The following is a 25,134-nucleotide window of genomic DNA, read 5'->3' on the forward strand; positions in this document are numbered from 1 at the left end:
AGCCTTCATTTGTTTAACATTTTAGTTCAACCACAGATTTATCCTGTGCACAAAACCAACACAAACAAAATAACTTCAGAGTTTTCAAGTAAAGAGATAAAAGCAAGGAAATGTTGAATAATGGGCACAATTCCTTTTCCAAATATTCCCATTATGTTTAAGTGAAATATGTTATGTAGGTTCAACCACTATTCTGAGACTCTGCAATAAGTTTACAGTATTAGCTACCTGCACTTAGCTACCATGACATTTATTTGAAAGAAAATAAACTGCTGAGCTATTTCAAAAAGAAAAAAAAAATCTTCAAACAGGGCTTCACATCTTGTGTCCTCAGAGTCTCCACAACAGCATTGAGGAGGTACAGTTTTTGCTGCCAGGAAATACTCTTGCCGATCAGCATTCCTTTCTGGCTATAGCATAAACACTAGCATCACTGATAGAAGCATGCCACGTCCCCAACACTGCCTACAGTAAGCAGACCATGCAAATCGTTTTTATCAATCTTTTTTTAATTGCTGTGAGAGAGGAAAAGGGAGGAGAGGATGACTTACAGTCTCCTTTTCTATACCAGCTTGGTGCCATGCTCCAGGAGGGGGCTGATGTAACTGGGGACTTAAGCCTAATGTTTCAGCCTTAGCACTGTTTACTAAAATAAATCAGCATAAGTCAGGGATTTCAGGGTGAGCAAGGTCAAGTCCTTAATGTTATTTAGTGTAGATTTTGTGTGAGAATTTCATTTTTATAGTTTTATTAGATAGTTATAATCACTGAATGAAAAGAAGCACTCCCTCATGAAAGTATATAAAAACACTGGCTTTGAGACTATTTGTTTATACAACAGATAGAGACATACATATGTATATATAAATGGGACTACTCACATGTATAAAATTAAGCCTGCATATTAAGCATGTCTTTGCAGAATCAGTGCCTTAAAATGGAACATTATTAGATTCTAAATTTGTACTTTATTTAAGGATGCTTTCAAAGTGATTTTTACCCATTAGACCAAAGCAGTTCTTTCAAGGATATTGGAATGTATTTTGTCAGTCTAGCTACTACATGTGCTCATTAATTGCATGTATTAAAAGTAATTTATAAAATATTGATGAAAAACACATTTTGCACTCAAAATGGTTACATACAAGAATCCAGTACCTCTAGTATGTTCTTTCATCGCTATGCTACTGTAATTCAAAAACAGATGAAAGAATTTTTTCAAAAATATCATAGCTTTTATGCTCAAATTCCAACCAGGAGTGACTTTTGTCTTATAAATCTTGAGGGCATTATTCTACACTGATTCCATACCTAAAACCTCCATTAAAGTTTGACATGTTGCGTGAGTATAGAATATGCCCCTTGAAAAGGGTATTTATAATAGGAACATTAACAATTCTTAGCTATATAGATCAATACTAGCATCACTGTTTTAATAGTTAGAAAAAAAAGAAAACTGTCCCTAAGAAACAGGTGCATACGAAATGCTATTTTAAGACAATCTATTTGTAGGGTACAATATTTGTTTACCTGTAACGACACAGAGAAAACAGTATTTAACAGGATTGAAAGATGATAGATTTAGCAGTGTTGAACCTGCACATAGAAATGGTAATATGTACAGCAAGACACCTTTACACATAAGTAGCCTTGGTATGAACACTAGAAATTTCACTTTCTTTTTTCTTTAAGTTAGATAGCACAGCAACAAATGCACAGCCAGATTTTCAGCTGGTGTAAATCTGCATAGCTCCATTGACTTCAGTGAAGTGACACTGATTTACACTAAGGATTTGGCAATAATGTTTTACACTGAAAACATTATACAGTAGTAACAAAACAATTTTTTTCTCCTGCTTGCTGATCTTTTTCCCAGAATTTTTAGAATTTTTGTTCAACTATAAAAGTTTGAAACGATCAAGAAAATTCATCAGATCTACTTCAAGATTTTTTATGGGAGCAGTTATGAGAAGCACAGTTATTGAAGTTATTGAAATTGTAAGTACTGTAAATTCTTAGACATTTTCTTTCCAATTTTTTAAAATCTATGTTTTAATGGTCTGATATATTTTCAAAGACAAGCAACATACTATCTTTTTACCCTCACAAGATTACCTACCCCTTAAATTACTTAAAATATAGGTTTTATACATAAGTAAATACAAGAAAACCATAGAAAGAAGATAAAATAAATACAAGACCTGCAATAAACCATACCTAGTAATAAGAACCGCATTATCGTGGTGAGCAATCCCATTTTCTGGAATGGTGTTTCCATCGCTTTGGTGGGAGAGAATGGATTTCTGCCACTTACAGAAGCTATCGAGGGACTTGTCTGCATGGTGGTTTATCTCCAAGTTTGGCTGCAATACAACATGCATACCAGAAATGTTCCAAACAAATTACTAAGGTCAGTTGTTAAGCCTTTTGAAGACTAAAATGGGACTATAATTAGAAGCAGTGGTTTCTAGGAATAATCTCTTCTTGCCAATTTTTATCTCTAAAATCTGACCCAGAGTTCAGTTAGTGTATTACTGAACAGGCATTCTTTCACTTCCAGCTTTAATAATGATTATGTCAATATAAAAATTTTAGATTATAAAAATATAGACATAGAAATAAAATTGTAATTGTAAGTCTCTACCACTGAAATCTCCAAAAGTAAGTTAAAGATATCTGTTATGTTAGGTAAATATTAAGACAATAAATGAGGCATATTCCTTGAAACTTTTCAATCTTCCTTAAAAATAGCGAAAGATTACAGATGAGGTTTTATACTCAAATATAGCCTTTCTAAACAATAATTAGGGGGATTCTATAATGGTACAGAGTGAAGTATGCTGTAGTTTATTGGTCTGAAGTTTAATGTAATTGCAGCTCAGTCTTACCTGATCTTCAGTGAGAACAATTAAACGAGTCACTATAATATTCACAACGTTTCCTAGACTGGAATCACGATAAAGTTTGGCAACCTGACCTCCAGAAAAGAAGAAAAGACACAAAGTCAGACAAGAAACACCATTCATTTGACATATGCTTAAAAATTAGTCTGTTGTCTCTTACTAAATATAATTTCATAATTTGAACACTTCTTACAAGCATCTAAAGAACTATTTCTAAGTCAGCCTTAATCTATTCAGTAAGATAAATCAATATTCCCTACACTATTTTCACTGCAAACACTTTATAGAATAAACTTGTTTCACGACTGAATAACTCATGACAAGAGATGTTCAGAGTGCTAGCTAAAGAAAAGAACCAACCAAAAGTGTAATCACTATAACTGGTAATTAGAGGGTCAATGTATTTAAAACGAAACCCAAAGGCATTGAAACATGATTTAACAGTGACCATAATATTCTCCCTGACGGAGAAAACACAATAGTATTGAACATTTTATTTACCTTCTAATACTAACATTTTACTATATATCACTTTTTGCAGGCTGATACATATTTTAAAGCATTGTTTATTTCAAATCAGAAAACCATATTGCATAATTGTCCATCCTATAAAAAGTGTTAATTATACTAATATATAGAGGGGTCAAACTTACAATATTCATTACACTCAAAATGTAATGTTCAATGTCTTTGCGACCATGGTATCCCACCATCATTTTGTCTGCTACTACCAGCGTCTCCACAAAGCGTTCAATGCTTACTGATCTCTTCTGTCGACGATGACTACTTAGAGTGTTATTAATTGGAAGTGAAGTTGGAAAAGCAGATGTATCATTCATCCACCAAGGTTTACTACTTCTTGTGAGGTCTTCTAGGAATCAAAATAATTAACCACTTCAGATGGGTCACTAGTTAAACATGTTCAAATACAGCTGTTTTAAGTTGATATTATTATCTTAAAGCTTCTAAAATAACAAGAGTTTCTTGAAGGCAAGAAGAAATTAAATCTTTTCTATAAATATATAGTATATTTTACACTTTCAGTAGCAAATATTTTTGCAGATTGAAAAGGAGCTAGATTTAATACAGAGAATTTTTTTTAAATAAATATAAAGCAAGTTCTCTTGCTTTCATACATTGTTTCATACAGCTGCTGCTAACAATATCAGCTTGTTCTCTTAAAAGGCCTGATCCTGCAAAACTCTTATTTATATTCCCAGATACAAATTACATTATAACATGGAATTAAGGATTAATACATTTCAGTATTTAAATGGTAAAAACACTACAGGGATCTTGTAATTATCTCAAAAATAAGCACTACAAGCCTAGGAAATTCAGAGTTAAGGTTTAAAGTTTAAAGAAATCCAAACATATTAAGGCATGGTAATACACAGTTAAGGCATTCAAAACACCTTAATTTTGCCCTGTAATGACATCATGCAATAACTGTACAATTAAGCTTAGTGCGTAATAGTGTCTGTTCTGACATTAAACTGATGTTTTAAAACATATTAAATAGTTTTCATTCAGGTGGGAGTTAATAACGGTCTGACCACATATCTTAATGGGCCTATTTTTAAATTAATTTTAACAATAAAATAAACTAAGGGCTAGATCCACAAAGGGATTCAGGTGACTAACTGGAATGCTAGGTGCCTCAGTCCAAAATTTAGATCTTCAAAACACCAGCTCAGCTGCCATATAACCCTGCAGACACCCAAGTTTCTACTAGTAAAGTCCCCAAGGTACCTAAATTTCTGCTGCCAGGCATATGCATAGCCACGTAAGTCCTAAGGCCCAAGCACATAGCTCACACCCAAACCCCAGTGGGATCTTCAAGATAGGCACTGCCCCACCTAACTCACCTGTGGAGCCCAATCTGGTAAGTATGGTCAGAACACAGCCACTGAATCAGACCTTGTACAAAACAGAGGGAGGAGGCAGCAGGAGTACCCCTACCAACGGTAGCCCAGTGGTTACAACACTCATCCAAGATACAAGAGAATCATGTTCAAATCCCTTTTCTGGCTTCAATGGCATAGGAATTTGAACTCCAGTCTACTTCTCCCATTTAAATGCCCTAGTTACTGGCCTATGTGGTACTCTGGGGTGAGTTTTTCTCAGTTTCTACCATTGAAGCTATTCCATTCTTTATAAATAATCAAATAGTCATTGAAACGGGGACTTGCATTTGGATCTTCCAAATTCCAGGTGGGCACCCAAACTCCTGGGCTATCAAGTCATTTTCTCTCTCTTTCTCTGAATGAATATTTAAGTATGTCATCCTCAACTACGGAACAGCGACTGGCATGTCACATCCATAATGAACAGTCCTTATTTTAAAAAGTAGCCCTGTGGGTTTGGGCTCAATTTAATAAAGTAAGCATATGCTTAACTTTAAGCACGTGCTTGAGTCTATTCTTCAGTTACTTCAAATCATTGGGTTTATTGATATCATTGTGACAAGTCTTAGGCACGGTTATAGTCATTCATTAAAAAATCAGCTTCAGGTATTAAAGACTGCTGAAGTTTCTATAACCAAAAAAAAAGCATTTTCCTGTATTTCAATCACTGGTCAAGGAAATTAAAGTTTGTTTTAATTGATCAAAGATTTTAGTCTTACTGAAGCAGTGATTTAGGAATGTCTGGAATCTTGTCTGATACATTTTGCAATAAGATGGAAAAAAAAACCCTTTGTTTGGCCATATTCAAGTTGCATAAATTCATCAGTTTGAGGATTTTTGGTGCTTCTATAATATAAAAATTATTTTATAAATATGAAATGCAGACTAGGAATTTTTTTCTCTTTCATAAAAAAAGATATAAATAATTTGAAAATCATCTCGTGTGCACTTGTAAAAACCTTTTAAAGCAGGGTTTCTCAAACAGGGGTCGCCGCTTCTGTAGGGAAAGCCCCTGGCGGGCCATGCCGGTGTATTTACCTGCCCTGTCCGCAGGTCCAGCTGATCGTGGCTCCCACTGGCCGCGGATCGCTGCTCCGGGCCAATGGGAGCTGCTGAAAGCGGCACAGCCCACCAGGGGCTTTCCCTAGAGAAGTGGCAACCCTTGTTTGAGAAACCCCGCTTTAAAGAGTAAATAACAAACAACATTTTGCACTCAAAGGTATGGCTTTCATACCAAGATAACAAAGTACTTATAGTGACAGGGCTTCCTCTCTCCCTCGGTGGGTCCCACCCTTCCATTTAGCAGTGGGTTGGGGTATTCTTCTTTTCCCTCAGGATTTTTCCCACGCCCCTGGGTTTACTGTCCACACCCTGCCAGAGCAGGATTCCTCCCAGCCTCCCTGACGGGCAGGGCTGCCAACTGTCTAATGGCACTGTGATGGTGCACTCCACATGTTTTATAAAAATATGCTTATGAATGTGAATATAATGTAACTGGAATATGTTTTATGCAAAAAGTCTCTTGTAAGGTATCATTACAAAGGTTATAACCTACTGAATATATTCCTCCTATTTGTATGTATGTATCATTCTTGTATCTGAAGCTAGAAATACGAAGTATAACTCTGAGGTCCTATTGTAATTATAAAAAGTGTGGGCCATTAATGGTGGCTTAGAATCTTGATGGCTCCCATTGACTAGGACAATTGGTTGTGAATGGGTTGATTTACCTGAAAGCCTTCCTGTGTACATGTGGAAGTAATGAAAAATGAGGTCTCACAGGACATGTGACCATGTCACATGATGCTGGAATCCATCTTAAATTTGGTACTTTTCCATTTAGAAGGGAGGGTGGGGATCCAAAGAGACAAAAGATTCCTGCTTTGTGCCAAAGCTATGAAAGGGGGTGGAACAGAACAAAGGGGGCTGCCAGTCATGACAACACCCCTGCTTTCCACCTAAGATGTCTGCTGGAACTAACAAGGGCTCTGGGAGGGAGTTTGGGTGCAGGCTCCAGGCTGGGATTTGGGGGGCAGGAAGGGTTGAAGGGGGCAGCACTTACCTCGGGTGGCTCCTGAAAGCGACCAGCACATCCCTCTAGCAGCAGTCCTAGGCAGGCGGGGCAGGGAGCTCCGTGCGCTGCCCCTGCCCACGGGCACCACCCCCGCAGCTCCCAATGGCTGCAGTTCCTGGCCAATGAGAGCTGTGGAGCCAGCACTCAGGGCACGGGCAGTGCACAGAGTCCCCGTGGCCACCCCTATGTCTAGGAGCTGGAGGGACATGCTGGCCGCTTCCCCGGAGCCAAACGGAGCTGGAAGCCTGCCTGCCCTGCAACAACCGGACTTTTAATGCCCCAGACAGCACTGCTGACCAAAGCCACCAGGGTCCCTTTTTGGCCAGATTTAGGACAGGTGTTCCAGTCAAAAACCAGACACCTGACAACCCTACTTGACACATGTACACTTCCCTCACAACCACAGACTCATTACAAACAAGAGAACTGCATCATGCCAATTAGCTGGAGAAGAAGATCAATGATTGGCTAAGTAAATCTTGATGGTACAAAAGCACTAATGAAGAGTGATATGAGTTATTGACCTGGCCCTGTCTATTAATCTATAATAATTAATTCCAACCTAATGTAACCTATGCATAAAACTAATGACTTTTGACTCTATGTAAAGTTTGAAGAATCTGAATTATTCTGTTATTAATATCATTTGGGACACAAAAAGGTCTGACAAGTACTAAATATCTAAAAGAACAAATTTAAAATTAATTTTAACTCAAATTAAGAAATGTTATTGTAAATCCTTAGCATTTCAGTGCACAAAGAGTATGTGCTGTCAGTTTGGGAAGAATATTCTGCATTCTTCATACATAATGTAGATGGTGAATACCTGACTAAGGCCTGGTCTACACTAGGATCTTAAATCGAATTTAGCAGCGTTAATTCGAACTAATCGCTCAACCGTCCACACCAGGAAGCCATTTAATTCGAACTAGGGGGCTCCTTAGTTCGAATTTGGTACTCCACCCCGACAGGTGGAGTAACGCTAAATTCGCACTTGCTAGCTCGAATTAGGCTAGGTGTGGATGCTAATCGAACTTAGTAGCTCCGGGAGCTATCCCACAGTGCACCACTCTGTTGACGCTCTGGACAGCAGTCCGAGCTTGGATGTTCTGAGCAGCCACACAGGAAATGACCCGGGAAAATTTGAAATCCTTTTCCTGTCTGGACAGTTAGAATCTCATTTCTTGCTTTGACATCGGGGCGAGCTCCGCGGCACCTGCAACGATGCAGAGCTCTCCAGCAGAGGAGTCAGCCCAATGCAAGAATAGAAAGAGATCCCCAGCATGGACAGACCGGGAAGTCCAGGATCTGATCGCTGTGTGGGGCGAGGAGTCTGTGCTGTCGGAGCTGCGCTCCAACAAGCGTAATGCAAAGACCTTCGAGAAGGTCTCCCAAGCGATGACACAGAAAGGATACAGCCGGGATGCGATGCAGTGCCGCGTGAAAGTCAAGGACCTGAGGCAAGGCTATCAAAAAGTCAGAGCGGCAAACGGACGCTCCGGAGCACAGCCCCAGACATGCCGCTTCTACGAGGCACTGCATGCCATTCTCGGTGGGTCTGCCACCACTGTCCCACCAGTGACCATGGACTCAGTGGATGGCATAGTGAGCCAGGACAGTTCCTACTCGATGTTCGCCGATGGGCAAGACGACGAAGGGTCCGTGGAGGAAGGCGCAGGCGACAGCGAACACAATGCCGCTTTCCCTGACAGCCAGGATCTGTTCCTCACCCTCACAGAGATCCCCTACCAACCCTCACCGGCCGTGAACCCGGACTCAGAGTCAGGGGAAGGATCAGGCGGTAAGTCGTATAAACAAGAAAATATTTATTTGCTCGAAAACATGTATACCAAAAATATAAATTCTATCTATAAATACTATATCTAAAAGTTTTTAAAGGGAAACTAAACGAACAGTAGGTCTACACAGATTGGGATGGAACAATAGTCCTCCATGGACAATTCCACAAATGCTTCAAACAGTTCCTCAAATACCCTCCGCAGGAGGTTTCGAGGAAGAGGTGCCTTATTTGGTCCTCCGGTGAAGCTCACTCTTCCACGCCACGACATCCTCAGATACAGGGGAACCATCGCCTCTACCAGCATGGCCGCGTAGGGTCCCGGTCGGTGAAGTGCTTCCCTTAACATCCTTTCTTTCTGCACTCGAGAGACACGCCTCAGGGTAATCTCGTTACTGAAGTGCTGCATCTAATTAGGGCAATTAGCGAATAGTTACTGTTCTTAATGGTTTACTTATACTTTGCATAACAAAGCCCCGCGCTTAGCAGCCACGTGCTGTAGGCCACACAGGAAAAGCATACATTGATCTTTCCCCTGCAGTGTCGGGAGTGGCTGCAAAAGGGTCATAGTATCTGATTTCCAGATTGCCTTTAGCACGACGGCACAGCTATCCGTTAACTGATAAGCATAATGTACTGTAAGGCTTACCAGGACTCTCTGCTAGAGGGATTCTGCTATCTCTCCCGACTTCTCCGCTCTCCTGTGCAATGGCGCAGCCAATCAGAGCGTAGGCCAAAATGTTGTGCTTCTCTGGAGACCACGTGACACTTGTTGTCCGGTACGGTCTTCTTCATAGAAATTGACTAGACGGTGTTCACTGTTCGCCAAAATGTATCTGTACAAGGAAATCACTAACTTTCCCCATCACACAGCTTCGGCTCCTTCCCGGACTGCCCCGGCATCCCCCTCGCAGAGACTGGCAATGATTAGACGGCGAAAGAAGAAGACTAGGGACGACATGTTCGCTGAACTGATGGCTTGCTCCCGAGCAGAGGCTGCAGAGCAGAAACACTGGAGGGAGACCCTATGTGAGCAGCATCGCACACTCATGGAACGTGAGGATAGGTGGCGGCAGGAAGACCAGCAGACCACCCAAACGCTGCTTGGTCTCATGAAGGAACAAACGGACACGCTTCGTCGCCTTGTTGATGTTCTGCAGGACCGCAGGCTGGAGGACAGGGCCCCCCTGCAGTGTCTCTGCAATCGCCCTCCCCAGCCAAGAAGTCCTGGCCCCCCCTCACCCAAAAGTACAAGACGGAGGGGTGGTAGAGGCCGTGAGAACTGTCACTGAACCAGAGCAGAGCGGCCGTGTACCCCGCACTTCTCACGTTAGAAATTTGTAGAAGTGCTTCCCTTATAGGCTCAGCCAGTCCCAAATCCAAGGTTCATCCCCCCACTGTTTATTAGATTAATAAAAGATGTTTGCTGTTAATCACTGTTTCCGTCATGTCTTTCCTGTCAGAGGATTTTTCGGTGTATGGGGTGGACAGGGGTTTCATACTTGCACGGTATAGCCTACAGTACCAGGGTACAGACTTGGGGAAAGGATCAACTGCGGGGCACACACACACTGCAGTCAGTAGGCACCAGGGTCATTCTGTGTTGTGTATGCTGCCCCTGATCATTTTGTAATGTGTATGCTTGTCCAGGGTCCTAGCGCCTGCCACGCCATTACTGTGAAGGCAGGCTGCCCTTACGATGCACTTGCAACGGATCCACGAGCCTATCCGCTGCCCTGAGCCCCAACAAGAGCCCTCATCCACGGACAGATAGTCACCCTTCTCCCACACCCATCACCCCTTCCCACGCAGAAACCCGCAGCCCACTGCCGTCATCCAAACCCCTATGCAAAGAAGGCACCACTCGCCCCTTCCTGCAAACCCTCCCCTTCATGCAGAACCACTGTCATCCGTCCCCCACCCCAGAGACCTATGTAGGAGCAGGAGGATGTCAGTCCTCTATGGAGGAAGCGGTCTGTACGTCAGTGCACACCGTGCCCAGCACAGTATGCGTCCATGTCTCAACACCAGAACAGAAATGCAAAGTAAAAGAAAGATTTATTAATAATGAGTGTAACAATTAATTTGCTTAAAAACGTGCTTTGGAAGTGGGGGAAACTTGGAGAACGCGGCATGTAGCCGCAGATCCAAATCGACACAAACTGACACAGGCCCAGGGTCAGTTTCTCTTGAAAGCAAGTGGAGAGTCATAGGTTACCCTGATCTCCGAGGAAACTTGCTTTCAAAGCCTCCCGGATACAGAGCGCTTCCCGCTGGGATATTCTCTCGGCATGGGTGTCTGGCTGAGCATAAACTGCAGCCAGGTGATTTGCCTCAACCTCCCATCCGGACAAAAAGGCCTCGCCCTTGCTCTCACACAGATTGTGCAGCACACAGCATGCAGCAATAACTACGGGGATATTCTTTTCGCTGATGTCCGAGCGAGTGAGTAAGCTCCGCCATCTCCCCTTGAGACGTCCGAAAGCACACTCCACCACCATTCTGCACTTGCTCAGCCGGTAGTTGAAGAGTTCCTTCTCTCTGTCCAGGGCGCCTGTATAGGGCTTCATGAGCCAGGGCATTAGCGGGTAGGCTGGGTCCCCGAGGATCACTGTAGGCATCTGCACATCCCCAACCGTTATTTTGTGGTCCGGGAAGAAAGTACCTGCCTGGAGGAGTCTAAAGAGACCAGAGCTCCTGAACACACGCGCGTCATGAACCTTGCCCGCCCACCCGACGTTGATGTTGGTAAAACGTCCCCTATGGTCCACAAGTCCTTGCAGCACCATGGAAAAGTAGCCCTTTCGGTTAATGTAATCGCTGGCCTGGTGGGCCGGTGCCAGGATAGGGATGTGAGTCCCATCTATAGCCCCACCGCAGTTTGGGAATCCCATCGCGGCGAAGCCGTCTATGACAACCTGGACGTTTCCCAGGGTCACCACCTTTGAGAGCAGTTGCTCAACGATTGCATGGGCTACTTGCATCACAGCAACCCCGACGGTAGATTTGCCCACGCCAAAGTGGTTCGCTACTGACCGGTAGCTGTCTGGCGTGGCAAGTTTCCAGAGGGCTATGGCCACTCGCTTCTGCACAGTCAGGGCTGCTTGCATGCGTGTGTCCTGGCGCTTCAGGGCAGGGGACAGCAAGTCACACAGTTCAAGGAAAGTGCCCTTACGCATCCTGAAGTTTCGCAGCCACTCTGTGTCATCCCAGACCTGCAGCACTATGCGGTCCCACCAGTCCGTGCTTGTTTCCCGGGCCCAGAATCTCCGTTCCACAGCATGAACTTGACCCATTGCCACCATGATCTCCACTGCCCGGCGTACCCTGCTTTGTGAGAGGTCTGCGCCACTCTCCTCACCGCGCTGACGGAGCCTCCTCGCCCGATTTCTCAGCAGCTGACTGTTGCAGAGGTGGACGATAAGGTGCGAGGAGTTGACAACGGCCATAAGTGCAGCGATGATCGCAGCGGGCTCCATGCTCGCAGTGCTGTGGCGTCCGCGCTGTGACCGACCAGAAAAGTGCGCGAACAGATTTCCCGCCGGCGCTTTCAGGGAGGGAGGGCATTTGTGAGTGACGGTTGAATGATGACAGTTACCCAAAATCACCCTCGACACATTTTTCCCCCAGCAGGCATTGCGAGCTCTACCCAGCATTCCAATGGGCAGCGGGGACTGCGGGAACTGTGGGATAGCTTTCCACAGTGCACCGCTTCCAAAGTCGACGCTGGCCCCGTGAATGTGGACTCAGAAATTCGAATTAGTGTATTTAGTATGGATACACAAATTCGACTTCATAAGGTCGAATCCACAAATTCGAACTAAGTTGATTAGAAATAGTCTTGTAGTGTAGACAAGGCCTAAGTGCAAAACTTGACTAAACCTAATCGGTGGATTCATGATCTCCACAACATCTCCATAATAAAGGGCCAAATCTTGGTCACATTGAAATTGATGCGAGTTTTACTGTTGATTTCAGTGATAGCAGGAGCAGGCCCCAGAATCACAAAAGTTCCATTTACTGAATGATATATTAGATTATTTTTTATAGAATGATGCAGCAGAGTATAAGCATTCATTAGCAAGTGTTGCTATTCAATTGAATAACACATGAGAAAGCATAAAGATTCTTTAAAAAATAATAATGTTCCATAGATACCACTTTTTCCCTAACTTTGACAAATACTTGAATAATGTTAATATCATTTTAAATGTGTAAGATAAGGACATATGAATGTGAGTTCCCCCCTCCCCTTCATTTTAGGCTAGACTATGTATATACAATCTGTTCTGGGTATGGGGATGCACATAGTTGTGCCATCCCAGGATTATATACTTGTCAATTTTCAAGTTTCAAACTTCAATTGTTTTTACAATCAGTGGATTCAATTCAAAAGTTTTGTTTTGTGTTTGCAATGAGTGTACTCTTTTTCACTCTCTTATAACTCTAAAATTGCTGAAGGAATTTTGTTAAATTCTCAAAAAAACCCACAATAATTCACCTTCAAGCAAAAATCTAATATAGAACATTTCAGCTAAAGGGGTGTATATTTAAAAATTATGAGTATGCAAAAATAGCAGGTTACAATGAAATCTGTTTTGCAACCTTAACAATACAGCATGCACTACTAGGCATCTGCTAAAAAACCATTTAAAAAATCTTTTCAACAAACTACGCAGCCAAGTGAAAATACCATGAAAGTAAATTTGCAATATGATCTTTGTTGCAAAGCTAATTATGGAAGACTTCAGCGTGCTGTCTATAGAACTCTTACATTAAGCTTGATTATAAACTGAGCCAAATTCTGCTCTGGCATAATGCAGTTTCACCTGTTTACCAATGTTTAACGTGGTCCTGCATTTGGAAAATGTTAGTTATATATATGAAAGAGCAATAAAAATAGATAGAAAAATTGAGATAACTCTAAGGTCTTGAGCCTGCTAGATGTTCAGCACTCCTGCAAAAACTTGAGTGCCCTCAACTCCTGGTGAAGTCAATGGAGCTGAGAGTGCCCAGAATTTCACAGGATGAAGCTCTTAATGATTTTAGCTATGTATTTAGGAGTATACAGGGGGGGCCTGATCCAACCCTAAGTCAGTGGGTGCTTTGCCACTGTCTTCAATTGAGTAGGACAAGGCCCATAACGAGGAGTGAGGAACTGAATCAGTTTGGTGGGGACAGGATGTTTAAGAGATGAAATAGTATTATTCCTAACTCCCTTTTCCTGAAAAATAAAATAAATCTCATTTATGCTGCTCAAATTTTTGATATCATGACATTTATACTGAAATAACAGAGTTATTCTGGATTTGCACTAGTGTAATTTAGAGCAGAAAAGTGGTCCTATTGTATATTGACTTTGTTCGTGAAACACTATTCTCACAACCAAACTCAGTTAATGTTGTGAGTGTATACACTTTAAAATGAAATGTTTATCGAACATTACAGTTAAAAAAACCAAAACTCTAAATATTCGTTAGAAACATGAATGAGACTTTTCTTTCTTAACTCTGCCCTAAATCCTTGTCTACACCACATCTAGGGGCCAGAGACAGAAATCTTTTTATTTTCCTCAAACGTTATTTTTCAATATAAGTCACAAACCCCTGATGATCCACCACCCCTACTGCATGTGATCCACCACTTACTCACTGAACAAAGACCAAACGGTTACTTACCTTACAATAATTGCTCTTCTTTGAGAGGTGCTGTGCGCATACACATTCCACTGTACATGTGCGTGCACTCAAGTCAGAGACTTTTGCCAACATTACCACTAGGTGGTGCACGTGCCACGTGCTCTCAGGCGAGGGCATAAAAAGTATGTGTCCACTGCCCATCTCTCCATTCTTTTGCACCACAGTAAATAATGTCCAAAGTAGCGGGGAAGGTGGGAGGGCAGCAGAATGTGTATGTGCACAACACATTTTGACAAACTTACTGTCAGGTTAAGTAATGGTTTTTTCTCCTGCAAGTGATTGTGCATATATACATTCCACTGATGATTCATCAGCACTTCCCTTACAGGTGGAGGGACTTCGGATCATCTGAACAGAGACTGTAACATTGACTTGGCATCATCACAAGAGGCTTAGAGCGATGGCATAATGAGTTGGAAAAGTATGCACAGATGACTATGTCGCTGCCTTGCATATATCAGTTATTGAAACATTACTTGGGATAGCTGACGTGAAGAGCATAAGAACGGCCATACTGGATCAGACCAATGGTTCATCTAACCCGGTATCCTTTCTCTGACAGTGGCCAATGCCAGATGCTTCAGAGGAAATGAACAGAACAGGGCAATTATCTAGTGATCCACTATCATCCAGTCCCAGCATCTGGAAGTCACAAGTTCAGGGATACCCTGAGCATGGATTGAGCCATTATATCTAATGGAGGAAAGACTTTAGCAACATCAGAACAGATTTTATTAGTCAGAGTTCCAATGTGAAATTCATTGAGATGACACTGACTAATCTTTAATCCTTTCAGCATAGTTTATAAACAGCCTGGAAGAAGACCTGAAGGCTCTAGCATGGTCCTAGTAAAATGCCAGGGCTCTACAAAGATACAAGGTATGGAATGCTTTCGCAGCCTTAAACAAATAGGGCTTGGGGGAAAACACCACACAATTAATTGTTTGATTTAAAGGAAAGACTGATACTACCTTAGGCATAAACTTAGGATGTGGCTGTGACAGGCTGGGACACAACTCCTCTTGGGAGCTGTCACCTGATGTGCCAAGACTACCTCTGCCCCTGCTTTCCCTGCCAGCTTGGGACCCCAGCACCCTGTCTTGCTGAGCAAGACACTCCCGTCTGCTCCAACAAAGACCCAGGGTCTGAATTACTTGCCCCAAAGCTGCAAGTTTACCTGAAAGCAGCTAACAGAAGTGTTCCTGTCTTTAACACTCAGATGCCCAACTCCCAATGGGGTCTAAACCCAAATAAATCTGTTTTACCCTGTATAAAGCTTACACAGGGTAAACTCATAAATTGTTTGCCCTCTATAACACTGATAGAGAGATATGCATGGCTGTTTGCTCCCCCAGGTATTAATATATACTCTGGGTCAATTAATAAGTAAAAAGTGATTTTATTAAATACAGAAAGTAGGATTTAAGTGGTTCCAAGTCGTAACAGACAGAACAAAGTAAGTTGCCAAGCAAAATAAAATAAAACAAGCAAATCTATGTCTAATCAAACTGAATACAGATAATCTCACCCTCAGAGATGCTTCAGCAAGTTTTTTCCTCAGACTGGACACCTTCCAGGCCTGGGAACAATTCTTTCCCCTGGTACAGCTCTTGTTCCAGCTCAGGTGGTAGCTAGGGGATTCTTCATGATGGCTCCTCCTCTTTTCTTCTGTTCCACCCCTTTATATATCATTTGCATAAGGCAGGAATCCTTTGTCCCTCTCTGGGTTCCCACCCCCTCCTTCTCAATGGAAAGACACCAGGTTAAAGATGGATTCCAGTTCAGGTGACATGATCACATGTCACTGCAAGACTTCATTGCCCACTTGCCAGCACACATGTATACAGGAAGACTTACAGGTAAAACAAGCCATCTGCAGACAATTGTCCTGGTTAATGGTAGTCATCAAGATTCCAAACCACCATTAATGGCCCACACTTTGCATAATTACAATAGGCCTCAGAGTTATATTTCATATTTCTAGTTTCAAGAGTGGTACATTTATACAAATAGGATAATCACACTCAATAGATTATAAGCTTTGTAATGAGACCTTTTGCATGAAGCATATTACAGTTACATTACTCATTAGCATATTTTATAAAACCATATAGACTGCAACGTCACAGTGGCATAGGGGATACTTTGTCCTTATAAAAGACCATGAAAGAAGGATCAGCTAAGAGTTCTGAAACCCTCCTTGCAGAAGTGATTGCCACCAAACGTGCCATCTTCATGGATGATACAGGTAATGAAGATGTAGCCGTAAGATCAAAGGGTAGTCATAACAGTTTGGAGAGAACTAGATTTAAATCTAATGCAGGCACAGGAGCAGACAAAGGAGGGTAAACATCAATGAGACCCTTCAAAAAAAAACAAAAAAAAACAAGAGGATGAGAGAAACTGGAAAATCTGTCTAGCGGTGGATGTAATGCAGAAATAGAGGTTGTATGAACTCCTACAGAAGGATTTGAAAGACCTAACAGTTTCAGGTGCAGAAGATAGTCCAGCACATGTGAAATCCCTGTGTGAAGGAGTGATAACCTGTGAGACTGCACACAAATGGAAAACTTCTTCCACTTTCTGTGTATATGGCTCTAGTAGACTCATTTCTGCTGCCCACTGTAGGGCGACCAGCATAGGCATGCGCACAGGGTCTGCCGGGTGTGCCCAGGCACACCCTAATGCAGGGGTGGGAAAATGGCCCCAGTCTCCCAGCGTGGCAAGCCACGGGGTTCGTGCTCCTGGGCAGGAGTGCCAGGCCGAGCGCAGCAAGCCGCGAGCCCCTCCCCCGCCTTCCCCCTTCCACTGGAGCCATGCTGCCGTGCACACAGTGCTCTGGGGGCCGGAACTGCATGCTCCTGAAGGGCAGTGTTTGGCTCCGTGCGGAGGCAGACACGCTCCCCACTCATCCAGAGCCATGCTGCTGCTGCGTGCACAGCATTCTGAGGGGCGGGGCTGCCCGCTCCCATGGGGCAGCGTGTCTGGCTCTGCACGGAGCAGAACATGCTGCTAGGAGCCTCGTGGTAAGGGGTCCGGGCCGGGAGGGTTGGATAAGGGGTGGGGGCAGTCAGGGGACAAGGAACAGGGTGGGTTGGATAGGGGGTGGGATCCCGGGGGTGGTGGTTAGGGGCTGGGGAGTCTCTGGAGGGGGCAGTCAGGGAGCAGGGGGGTTGGATGGGGCATGGGAGTCCCAGGGTCTGTCAGGGGGCGGGGGGTGGATAGAAGTCAGGGCACTCAGGGGACAGGGAGCAAGGAGGGCCCTGGGAGGGTAGTTAGGGTGGGGGGTCTCTGGAGGGGATGGTCACGGGACAAGGAGCTGGGGGGGTGGATGAGTTGGGAGTTCTGGGGAGGGCCTGTCAGGAGGCAGGAGTGTGGAGAGGGGTTGGGGCAGGCAAGGAGCAGGGGTGGTTGTATGGGTCAGGAGTTCTGGGGATCCTGTCAGGGGGCGGGGAGCGGTTGGATAGGCATGGGAGTCCCCGGGGTCTGGCTGGGGATGGGGGTGTGCATAAGGGTCGGAGCAGTCAGGGGACAGGTAGGGGGCAGGGTCCTAGGGGGGCAGTCAGGGGACAAGGAACAGGGAGGCTTAGATAGGGGGTGGGGTCCTGGGGGGCAGTTAGGGGCAGGGGTCCCAGAAGGGGGTAGTCGGGGACCAGGAGCGGGGGAGTTGGGAGTTCTGAGGGGGACAGGAAGTAGGAGGGAGTGGATGGGGCATGGCGGGGCTAGGGCATGGCGGGGGCGGGGCTAGGGCAGGGCTCCCTGGGTGCACACCCTAATTAAATGTGCTGCGCACGCCTATTGTGACCAGACATCCCGATATTATCGGGACAGTCAAGATTTTAGGGGACTTGTCCCACCTCCTGACCTTACATCAGTCGGGACACTCTTTTGTCCCGATATCGGGGACCGTCCGGACCGCAGCTGCTGCTCATCGCTTCCTGGGGCAGCTCCCGGCACCCGCCCGCCGGCAGGAGTGCCACATGCTGCAGGGGCCGGGCTTGCAGGCACTGGAAGCGGGCAGAGAGACCTCCGCCCCCACTATATCAGCAAACATTTCTACAGTAGACCTGGTCCTGGGATTTGGAAGTGGAGAAAGGATGAAAAAAAGAGATCTTGTCAGAGGTCCTGAGGAAGTTTGGGGGTTTGACAATTGGGGGGTCAAAGGTTTAATAATTGTCATGGAAGACGTTGGTAGGATTTTGGTAGCTGAGATGAGGATGTCAAAAAAGATGTGGCAGCTGACAGAAGAGGGTTTGACAGTTGTGGGCAGAGTGGAAGACCCACACATCTGGGAGAAATGTGGAGAGTATGTCGGGGAAGGAACTTGGGACAAGGAGGTTCCAAGGCAGTGAGGGGGAAGTAGAGAGGAATCTGTTGCAGGTGATGGCTTGCATGGGGGGGGTATGAATGGGAGGGGCTTGAGGGTTAGAAGGATTTGAAAGCTGTGGGTAGTATATGGACACTTTTAAGAGAGTGCAGGGACACATTTTATAGGACTGCAAGCTCTCAATGTATACATTTGATGAACTGTGTGTGTGATGATCACCTTTTAGAATATCCCCACCCCAGGCTGGTCATCTCACCTCCCCTCAGTTGTCACAGATGACTATTGGGGAATAGTTAATTTATCTTTCTCCCAATATGGTGTCCTCAGGAGGGGCTGATATGTCTTCCCTGCTCTGGGGCTGTGATAAGTGAAGATGGGGGGAGCTCCTTTTTATGGACACCCAGCCAGCCAGTAGCTATAAAATCCCTCTTAGCAGCTGTTCCCTAATTGCTCTACCTATAAAAGGTTAAAAAGTCTCACTGCTATGTATAGGTAAAAGGAAGTGGAGTGGGCACCAGGCCAAAAGAGCCAATGGGAAGACTAGAACTTTTTAAAATTGAAACAAGACTCCCCTTTTGTCTGTTGTTCTCCGGGGAGAGGCAGACAGGGCTGCAGTTATGCTGTAAGAAGCTTTGGGCCAGATATGAAAAATCATCAGTATCATACCTAGAAACTACTCATCTAAAACCCCAGATATGTAAGTAGATTAGGAAATGTCGCGATTAGGTTTATCCTTTTTATTTCTTTATGGCTTGTGGGATCCTCTGTGCTAACCTCAAATGCTTTTGTTTTGCTTTTAACTTTTACGCTGAACCTCAAGAAAACTATTCTTGATGCTTAATCCTTGTAGTTACTCTTTTAAAATCTAGCAATAGCCTGAGTTTCCAGATGTATGTTGTTCTTTTTTAAAAAAATAAAATTTATCTTTTTTAAGAACATGATTGGATTTCTGTATCTTAAGAGGTTTGTGCACATGTTGTTTAATTAGCTGGTGGCAACAGCTGATTTCCTTTTTTTTCCTTTCTCCTTCTTTTCTTTTCTTCTCCGGGAGGGTAGGGGGTGTGTGAAAGGGCTTGAAGGTACCCCACAGGAAGGAATTCCCAAGTGCGCCTTCCTGGGTTCTCAAGAGGGTTTTGCACTTGGGTGGTGGCAGTATCTACCAATCCAAGGTCAGAGAAAAGCTGTAACCTTGGAAGTTTAATACAAGCCTGGAGTGGCAAGTATTAATTTTTAGAATCCTTGCAGGCCCCCACCTTCTACACTCAAAGTGCAGAGTGGGGAATTAGCCGTGATAAGGGCTATAATCATGGGGGGGAAAGCAGTAACCTACATTCCATGATCCTTTCATTAAAGGAATTGAAGGGTGCTGTTCCCCATGCAGAGGAAGAACACAATTAACTGAACTACTCAGGAAAGCTCTTCTCCAAGCATGGGCCTTTGTGTTGTAATCTCAGTCAGATGGTGCCAGCAAGTTACAGTTTCCAACAATAGCAGCCAACAGAGATTACGTCAATAATGAATTTGTTACCTTTTTTAATTTTGAAATTAATATTTGCCAAACCTGTCCTATGCACAGATCTTACTGAGGACTAATGCCCAAGATTAAAGCGAACTTTTAAGAACAAACACATCTTAAGATGTACATAAACAATAAAAGGGTAGACCATTTGTCAAAGATGTAAAAAATATTTTTTTAGTTCCATAAATCTAAAACATCTTGCTAGATTTACTCTAAACTGGCCTAAAAAAAGTTATCTTTTGGCCTCGGTCTAAGCAGGGAACATTGAGGACAATAGAAGAGTTTTGAGAAAGTTTAAAGTGGATGGAAAATTGGGCTGTGAATGGAAACATCTTTCAACCAAAACTATGATGTCACTCCCGTGACAGCCATAATTAAATCACCTATGCAACTATTTTGGGAGTAACCTTAACAAACTGAATCAATAATCAGTATCAAAGGGTATCAAAGAAAAAATTGGTGACTTCCAGCTCATTTCCAAATATGTTATTAATCATAACATCAACACACATTTATCATGTGTTAAGTTTTCTCAAATGAGATACACAACACTTACTAAACATTCAGCTGTAATGCTTAGTCACTCAAGTTGTGCCTTCCAGTCAGAGATGAGGTACACTTACAGCACACTGTGAGGAAGCCTGCACTCATCACTACCACTGTACTCAATACAGGAATAAAATAAGACTTACTCCCAGTGCCTTAGCCATCAAAGACACTACATTCTTGACTTGAATCTGAAAAAAATGCAAAGCTACTTTTCAAAGCGGTGAACAGCATCATCCAAGAGGAGAGCTCCTAACGCTAAACTCACTATAATAAAACCCTATTATATACTGTACATGGAACCAATGCAGAAACAATATAAAGGTATTTTTAGTTTTAAATCTTAAATGACACTTTTTTTAAAAGAGTGAAAGCATAATTGATGTTCATGCTTATTACCTGAGACGCCACAATGAGCATGATCATAGAGATGTCGTTGGTGCATGGCAGACTTCTTGTAAATGACATGGGGACGACCACTTTCATAACTAAAATGATTGGAATTTTCAGTTATATTCCTTAAAGGCTCAATGAAATACTCTTCATCTTCTGTAGCAATAACGCCATGCTTAAAGGAGAATAAGAAGACAAACAAAAACAACTAGTTACTGTTTCTCTGCAAATATCCTTCATTATAAGAAAACATACTAAACAGAGCAAACACCAGCTTTCCTCCCACTGAACTCACAGTAAAATCCCCACTGACTTCCATGGGAGAAGGAGTGGGCTCTTATTAGCAACACAAAGAGAAAATGAAGAAAAAATTACTGCCTTGCTTCCTCAATTCTTTCCCACCATTTTTGGCCAGATGTAGAAAGACAGCAAGAGACATTTTTGGTGTGTGACAATCAGCCTTTTTTTCCCTTATGAAACAATCTATTGACAAAGATGTTCCAGAATTATATGATTCATATCCATTAAAAATGATGCCAAGCCAAAATGGCCTTGTTCAAAGCGTGAACACAGTGTCTCTCTATGATGGCATAGCGAGAGATGTTTTAATGCCATACATTGCATCAAAAGAGAAAACTTACATAACAGATTTATTTTAGGCAAATATTATTCAAAGAAACCACTGTGTTTTGTATCCAAATGCTGAATTCTAACACTATATTGCACTTCTTTAGGCTCGAATTAATAACATTCATTAATTTACACTATTTATGGGGTACTTTTTAAATATACATTTTTACCTCAGAATTGCACTACAGATCTTAGGCAGATCATGATTGTAGCAGATTATTCACTAGTTTGGATTCTCCCCAGGAACTGATCATTTTTTCAAATTTTACAGTGCAAGAGAGAAGACCTTTTATTCTTCATTACTTCCATGTTTGCAATCTCAGATTCTCATGAAAGGGGAAGTGGTTAAGGAAGGAAAGGAGACATGTCAGGCCAACTCCACAAATTCCTACATGCCTTAATATGTGGATTTTCAGTCATTAAAACTGAATTTAGAAGAAATAACTCCAGCTTTGGAGCTCCTTTGTACGTGGAAACACTAGGGAATTGCCTTGTAGACATAATTCCACACTATATCTGCCAATCTGAAGATTCCAGTCCCTAGTCAACACCTAAAGGCTTTGGAGTTGATGACAATCTTTACAATATGAGAGAGAGAGGTACTGAACAGCAAGAGGATTGGGAAGCAGGAAGTTTCAAATTGTAACCCTGGTTCTGTGGTCTTGGGCAAGTCACTTAGGAATTGATGCTATTTACATTAAAGGCATTATAAAGACTATGTTGAAGTCAACCAGAGTTAGACATAGTTTTAAATAGTCCATTTGGTATGTCTACACTGAAGGAAAAAGAACCACACTGCAGCTAGTCTCAGAGGTTGGGTCTACAGACTTGGGCTTGAGGGGCTTGCACTACAGTGCTAAAAATAGCAGTATAAACATTTCCGCTTAGGCTGGATGTTGGGTTCTGAGACCCACCCACCAGGTGTCTGCAGACCTTGTCTCTGAGACTCACTGCCACGGGTTTTATTTTGCAGTGTAGACATGGTCTGACTATTTAACTGAGCATACTCAGCATCTCCCAGGTGGTGCTCAGCACCTCTACTTTCAAAAATTAGCACATACGCTATTGTGTCTCGGCAGGCTGTGTAACATGCATGCAGCAAGAGTGTAAGGAGTCATTTTACAAGACTGTAACGTTCACCTAATGACTTATAGAAACTGCCAGATGTACCACATCCATATTTCAGTAGTTTGTATATAGCTTGTGAAGTGCTGTGGGACACTTTGGAAAGGAAGGTGCCTTATATTTGTACCTTAATCATTTATTTTCAAAGAATGAGAGCACATATCCTAAACTGCACACACAGCTTTCAGTTGCCTTTTCCTACATGGAAAACGTTACCGTAAATGCGCCTCTTCTACAATAGTTTTCACTATGTGTTCACTAAACTGAATTACTTCACAAAAGAAATAACATCTGGGCTCAAATTTAGCCAGCATATGCTGGTACCGGACCTCTTCCATATCACCTTCTTGTTGTTCCGCATCTAAGTTTTCATTTAAAATAAAAATGAAGGGCTAAATTCACAAAAGGGGCTCAAGCACTTAACTACCTCTTTAGGCACCTAAGTACAACATTTAGGTGCCACTAGCACTCACAACTCCCCCCCCACACACACACACACACTCAGCTATTACCTAACTTAAAGTCACTGTGTTTCCACCAATAAAAATCCCTGCAACATTTCTGCCAGTGGGCATGTGCAAAGCCACCAAAATCCTGACATTGCCAAGCTGCTCAGCATCTAATGCTCATCTAAGCTCAAGCAGGATTCATAAGCTAGACGTTCCCCTTCCTGTCTTGGCTGTTGGGCCAATCCAGTAGGCATGCTCTGAGTGTGCCTAATCCACACCAGACAGAGAGGAGGAGATGGTGACCAGTCCTTATATACAGCAGGCCAATAGTTAGAGCACTCATCCAAGATTGTGGAAGATCCAGGTTCAAAACTCTCTTCCCCCCAATTCTAAAGAAGGACTTAAACCCAGATCTTTCAGCTGCATGCCCTAACCGCAGGGCTATGGCCTCATTCTCACTCACTAACTGCTCCAAAGACTATTGAAGTATGTCATACAAAATGATACAGGAGCAACTGAAAGAGACCCATTCAAGAATATCCTTCTATAGCCCAGTGGTTGAGGGGGGAAGCCCTGACCTAGGAGGTAGAAGATTTAAGTTCTAGTCTTCACTTTTAATCTGGTCAAAGCGGCATTTCAGGATTCCAGCATCCGAGATGAGTGCTCTAATCACTAAGGTAGTGGATATATGCAGGGTAGCAGCAGCTCCTCCTCACTTTTTCTTTAGAAAGCACTGACCTGGCTTAGATGCCTAACTCTAGGTGAAGGTTCATGACCGGGCATCCCAAGCAGAGACAGATGCCTCACTTCCTTTGAAGGGTGGGGCTTAAGCAACACCCCTCCCCTCAGCATTTCCTATTGGCTATCTTAGGCAGCTCCCCATTCAGCATGCTGGCTTCTGTGAATCCCTGTTTTAGGCACCAACACATAATGCAGGGAGCTTAGGAGCCTAAGCTGAGGTTGTGAATTCCACTAGGCAGCAGGTTGCCTAAAGGTTAGATGCCTACATCCCTCATATAAATCTAGCCCTAAAGCCTGGTGTACACTTAAAATTTAGGTTGACATACCCCTGACAGACATAGCTATGTCAAGCTAACCTCCGGTGTAGATGCAGCTATGTCTCTGGAAGAATGCCTCCATTGACCTATCTACTGTCTTCCGAGGAGGTAGTGTTCCTACACTGATGGAAAAACCCCTTCTGTCAGAGTAGGCTGTATCTATACTATGGGGTTATGCCAGCATAGCTACGGTGACACATCTATGCCAGTATAGTCCACATAATGTATGAACTGAGTCTCTAGCTGTTATATGGTTGCTGAGATAGCCTCAAAACGATGACCCTAGCGTAACAGATGAAGTGACATCTGCCTGTGTTTACAGAACCTAAATCTGAGAGGCAAGATCTGTTCCATTCATTTCAAATATTAATGATAACACTTCAAATTTCAACATTAATTCACTGCTCAGTACATGTAAGAAAAGAGAGAGAAAATAAATACTACAAAGATCTGCAATCTACTATGAGTAAAAACCCATGGCACCACCAGTGAGTATTGCCATACTTTTCTACTTCAAATCAAGAAATTCAACAGTAGGTATCTGGCCTAGCCTATACATAAGTTGCACTGGTTTAACTAAAGTTTAGTTTTTAAAGTGATTTTGTTAAAACAAGGACAACAACTCTGTGTCTATATATCACGTTAAGCCTGGTGTATATCATTTAGCTTGCATCAATACATTTATATAAGCAAACTAAACAGTTAT

The 25,134-nt window shown here is 43.1% G+C and overlaps 1 protein-coding gene across 1 annotated transcript in view; it reads right to left on the reverse strand.

The window, feature by feature from the left end:
* The window catches only part of ADAMTS6 (ADAM metallopeptidase with thrombospondin type 1 motif 6), a 291,647-nt gene that overhangs the window by 256,294 nt on the left and 10,219 nt on the right, over positions 1–25,134 (reverse strand). Inside the window, exons 3-6 of the mRNA XM_045022085.1 lie at positions 21,173–21,341; positions 3,557–3,774; positions 2,889–2,972; positions 2,218–2,363 (exon numbers count right to left, since the gene is read on the reverse strand). Of these exons, the coding sequence (XP_044878020.1) occupies positions 2,218–2,363; positions 2,889–2,972; positions 3,557–3,774; positions 21,173–21,341 (617 nt within the window). The remainder of the gene's footprint in view (positions 1–2,217; positions 2,364–2,888; positions 2,973–3,556; positions 3,775–21,172; positions 21,342–25,134) is intronic.

The sequence above is a fragment of the Mauremys mutica genome, chromosome 6 (assembly GCF_020497125.1).
Source record: "Mauremys mutica isolate MM-2020 ecotype Southern chromosome 6, ASM2049712v1, whole genome shotgun sequence".
In the NCBI taxonomy this organism is placed as follows: domain Eukaryota; kingdom Metazoa; phylum Chordata; order Testudines; family Geoemydidae; genus Mauremys; species Mauremys mutica.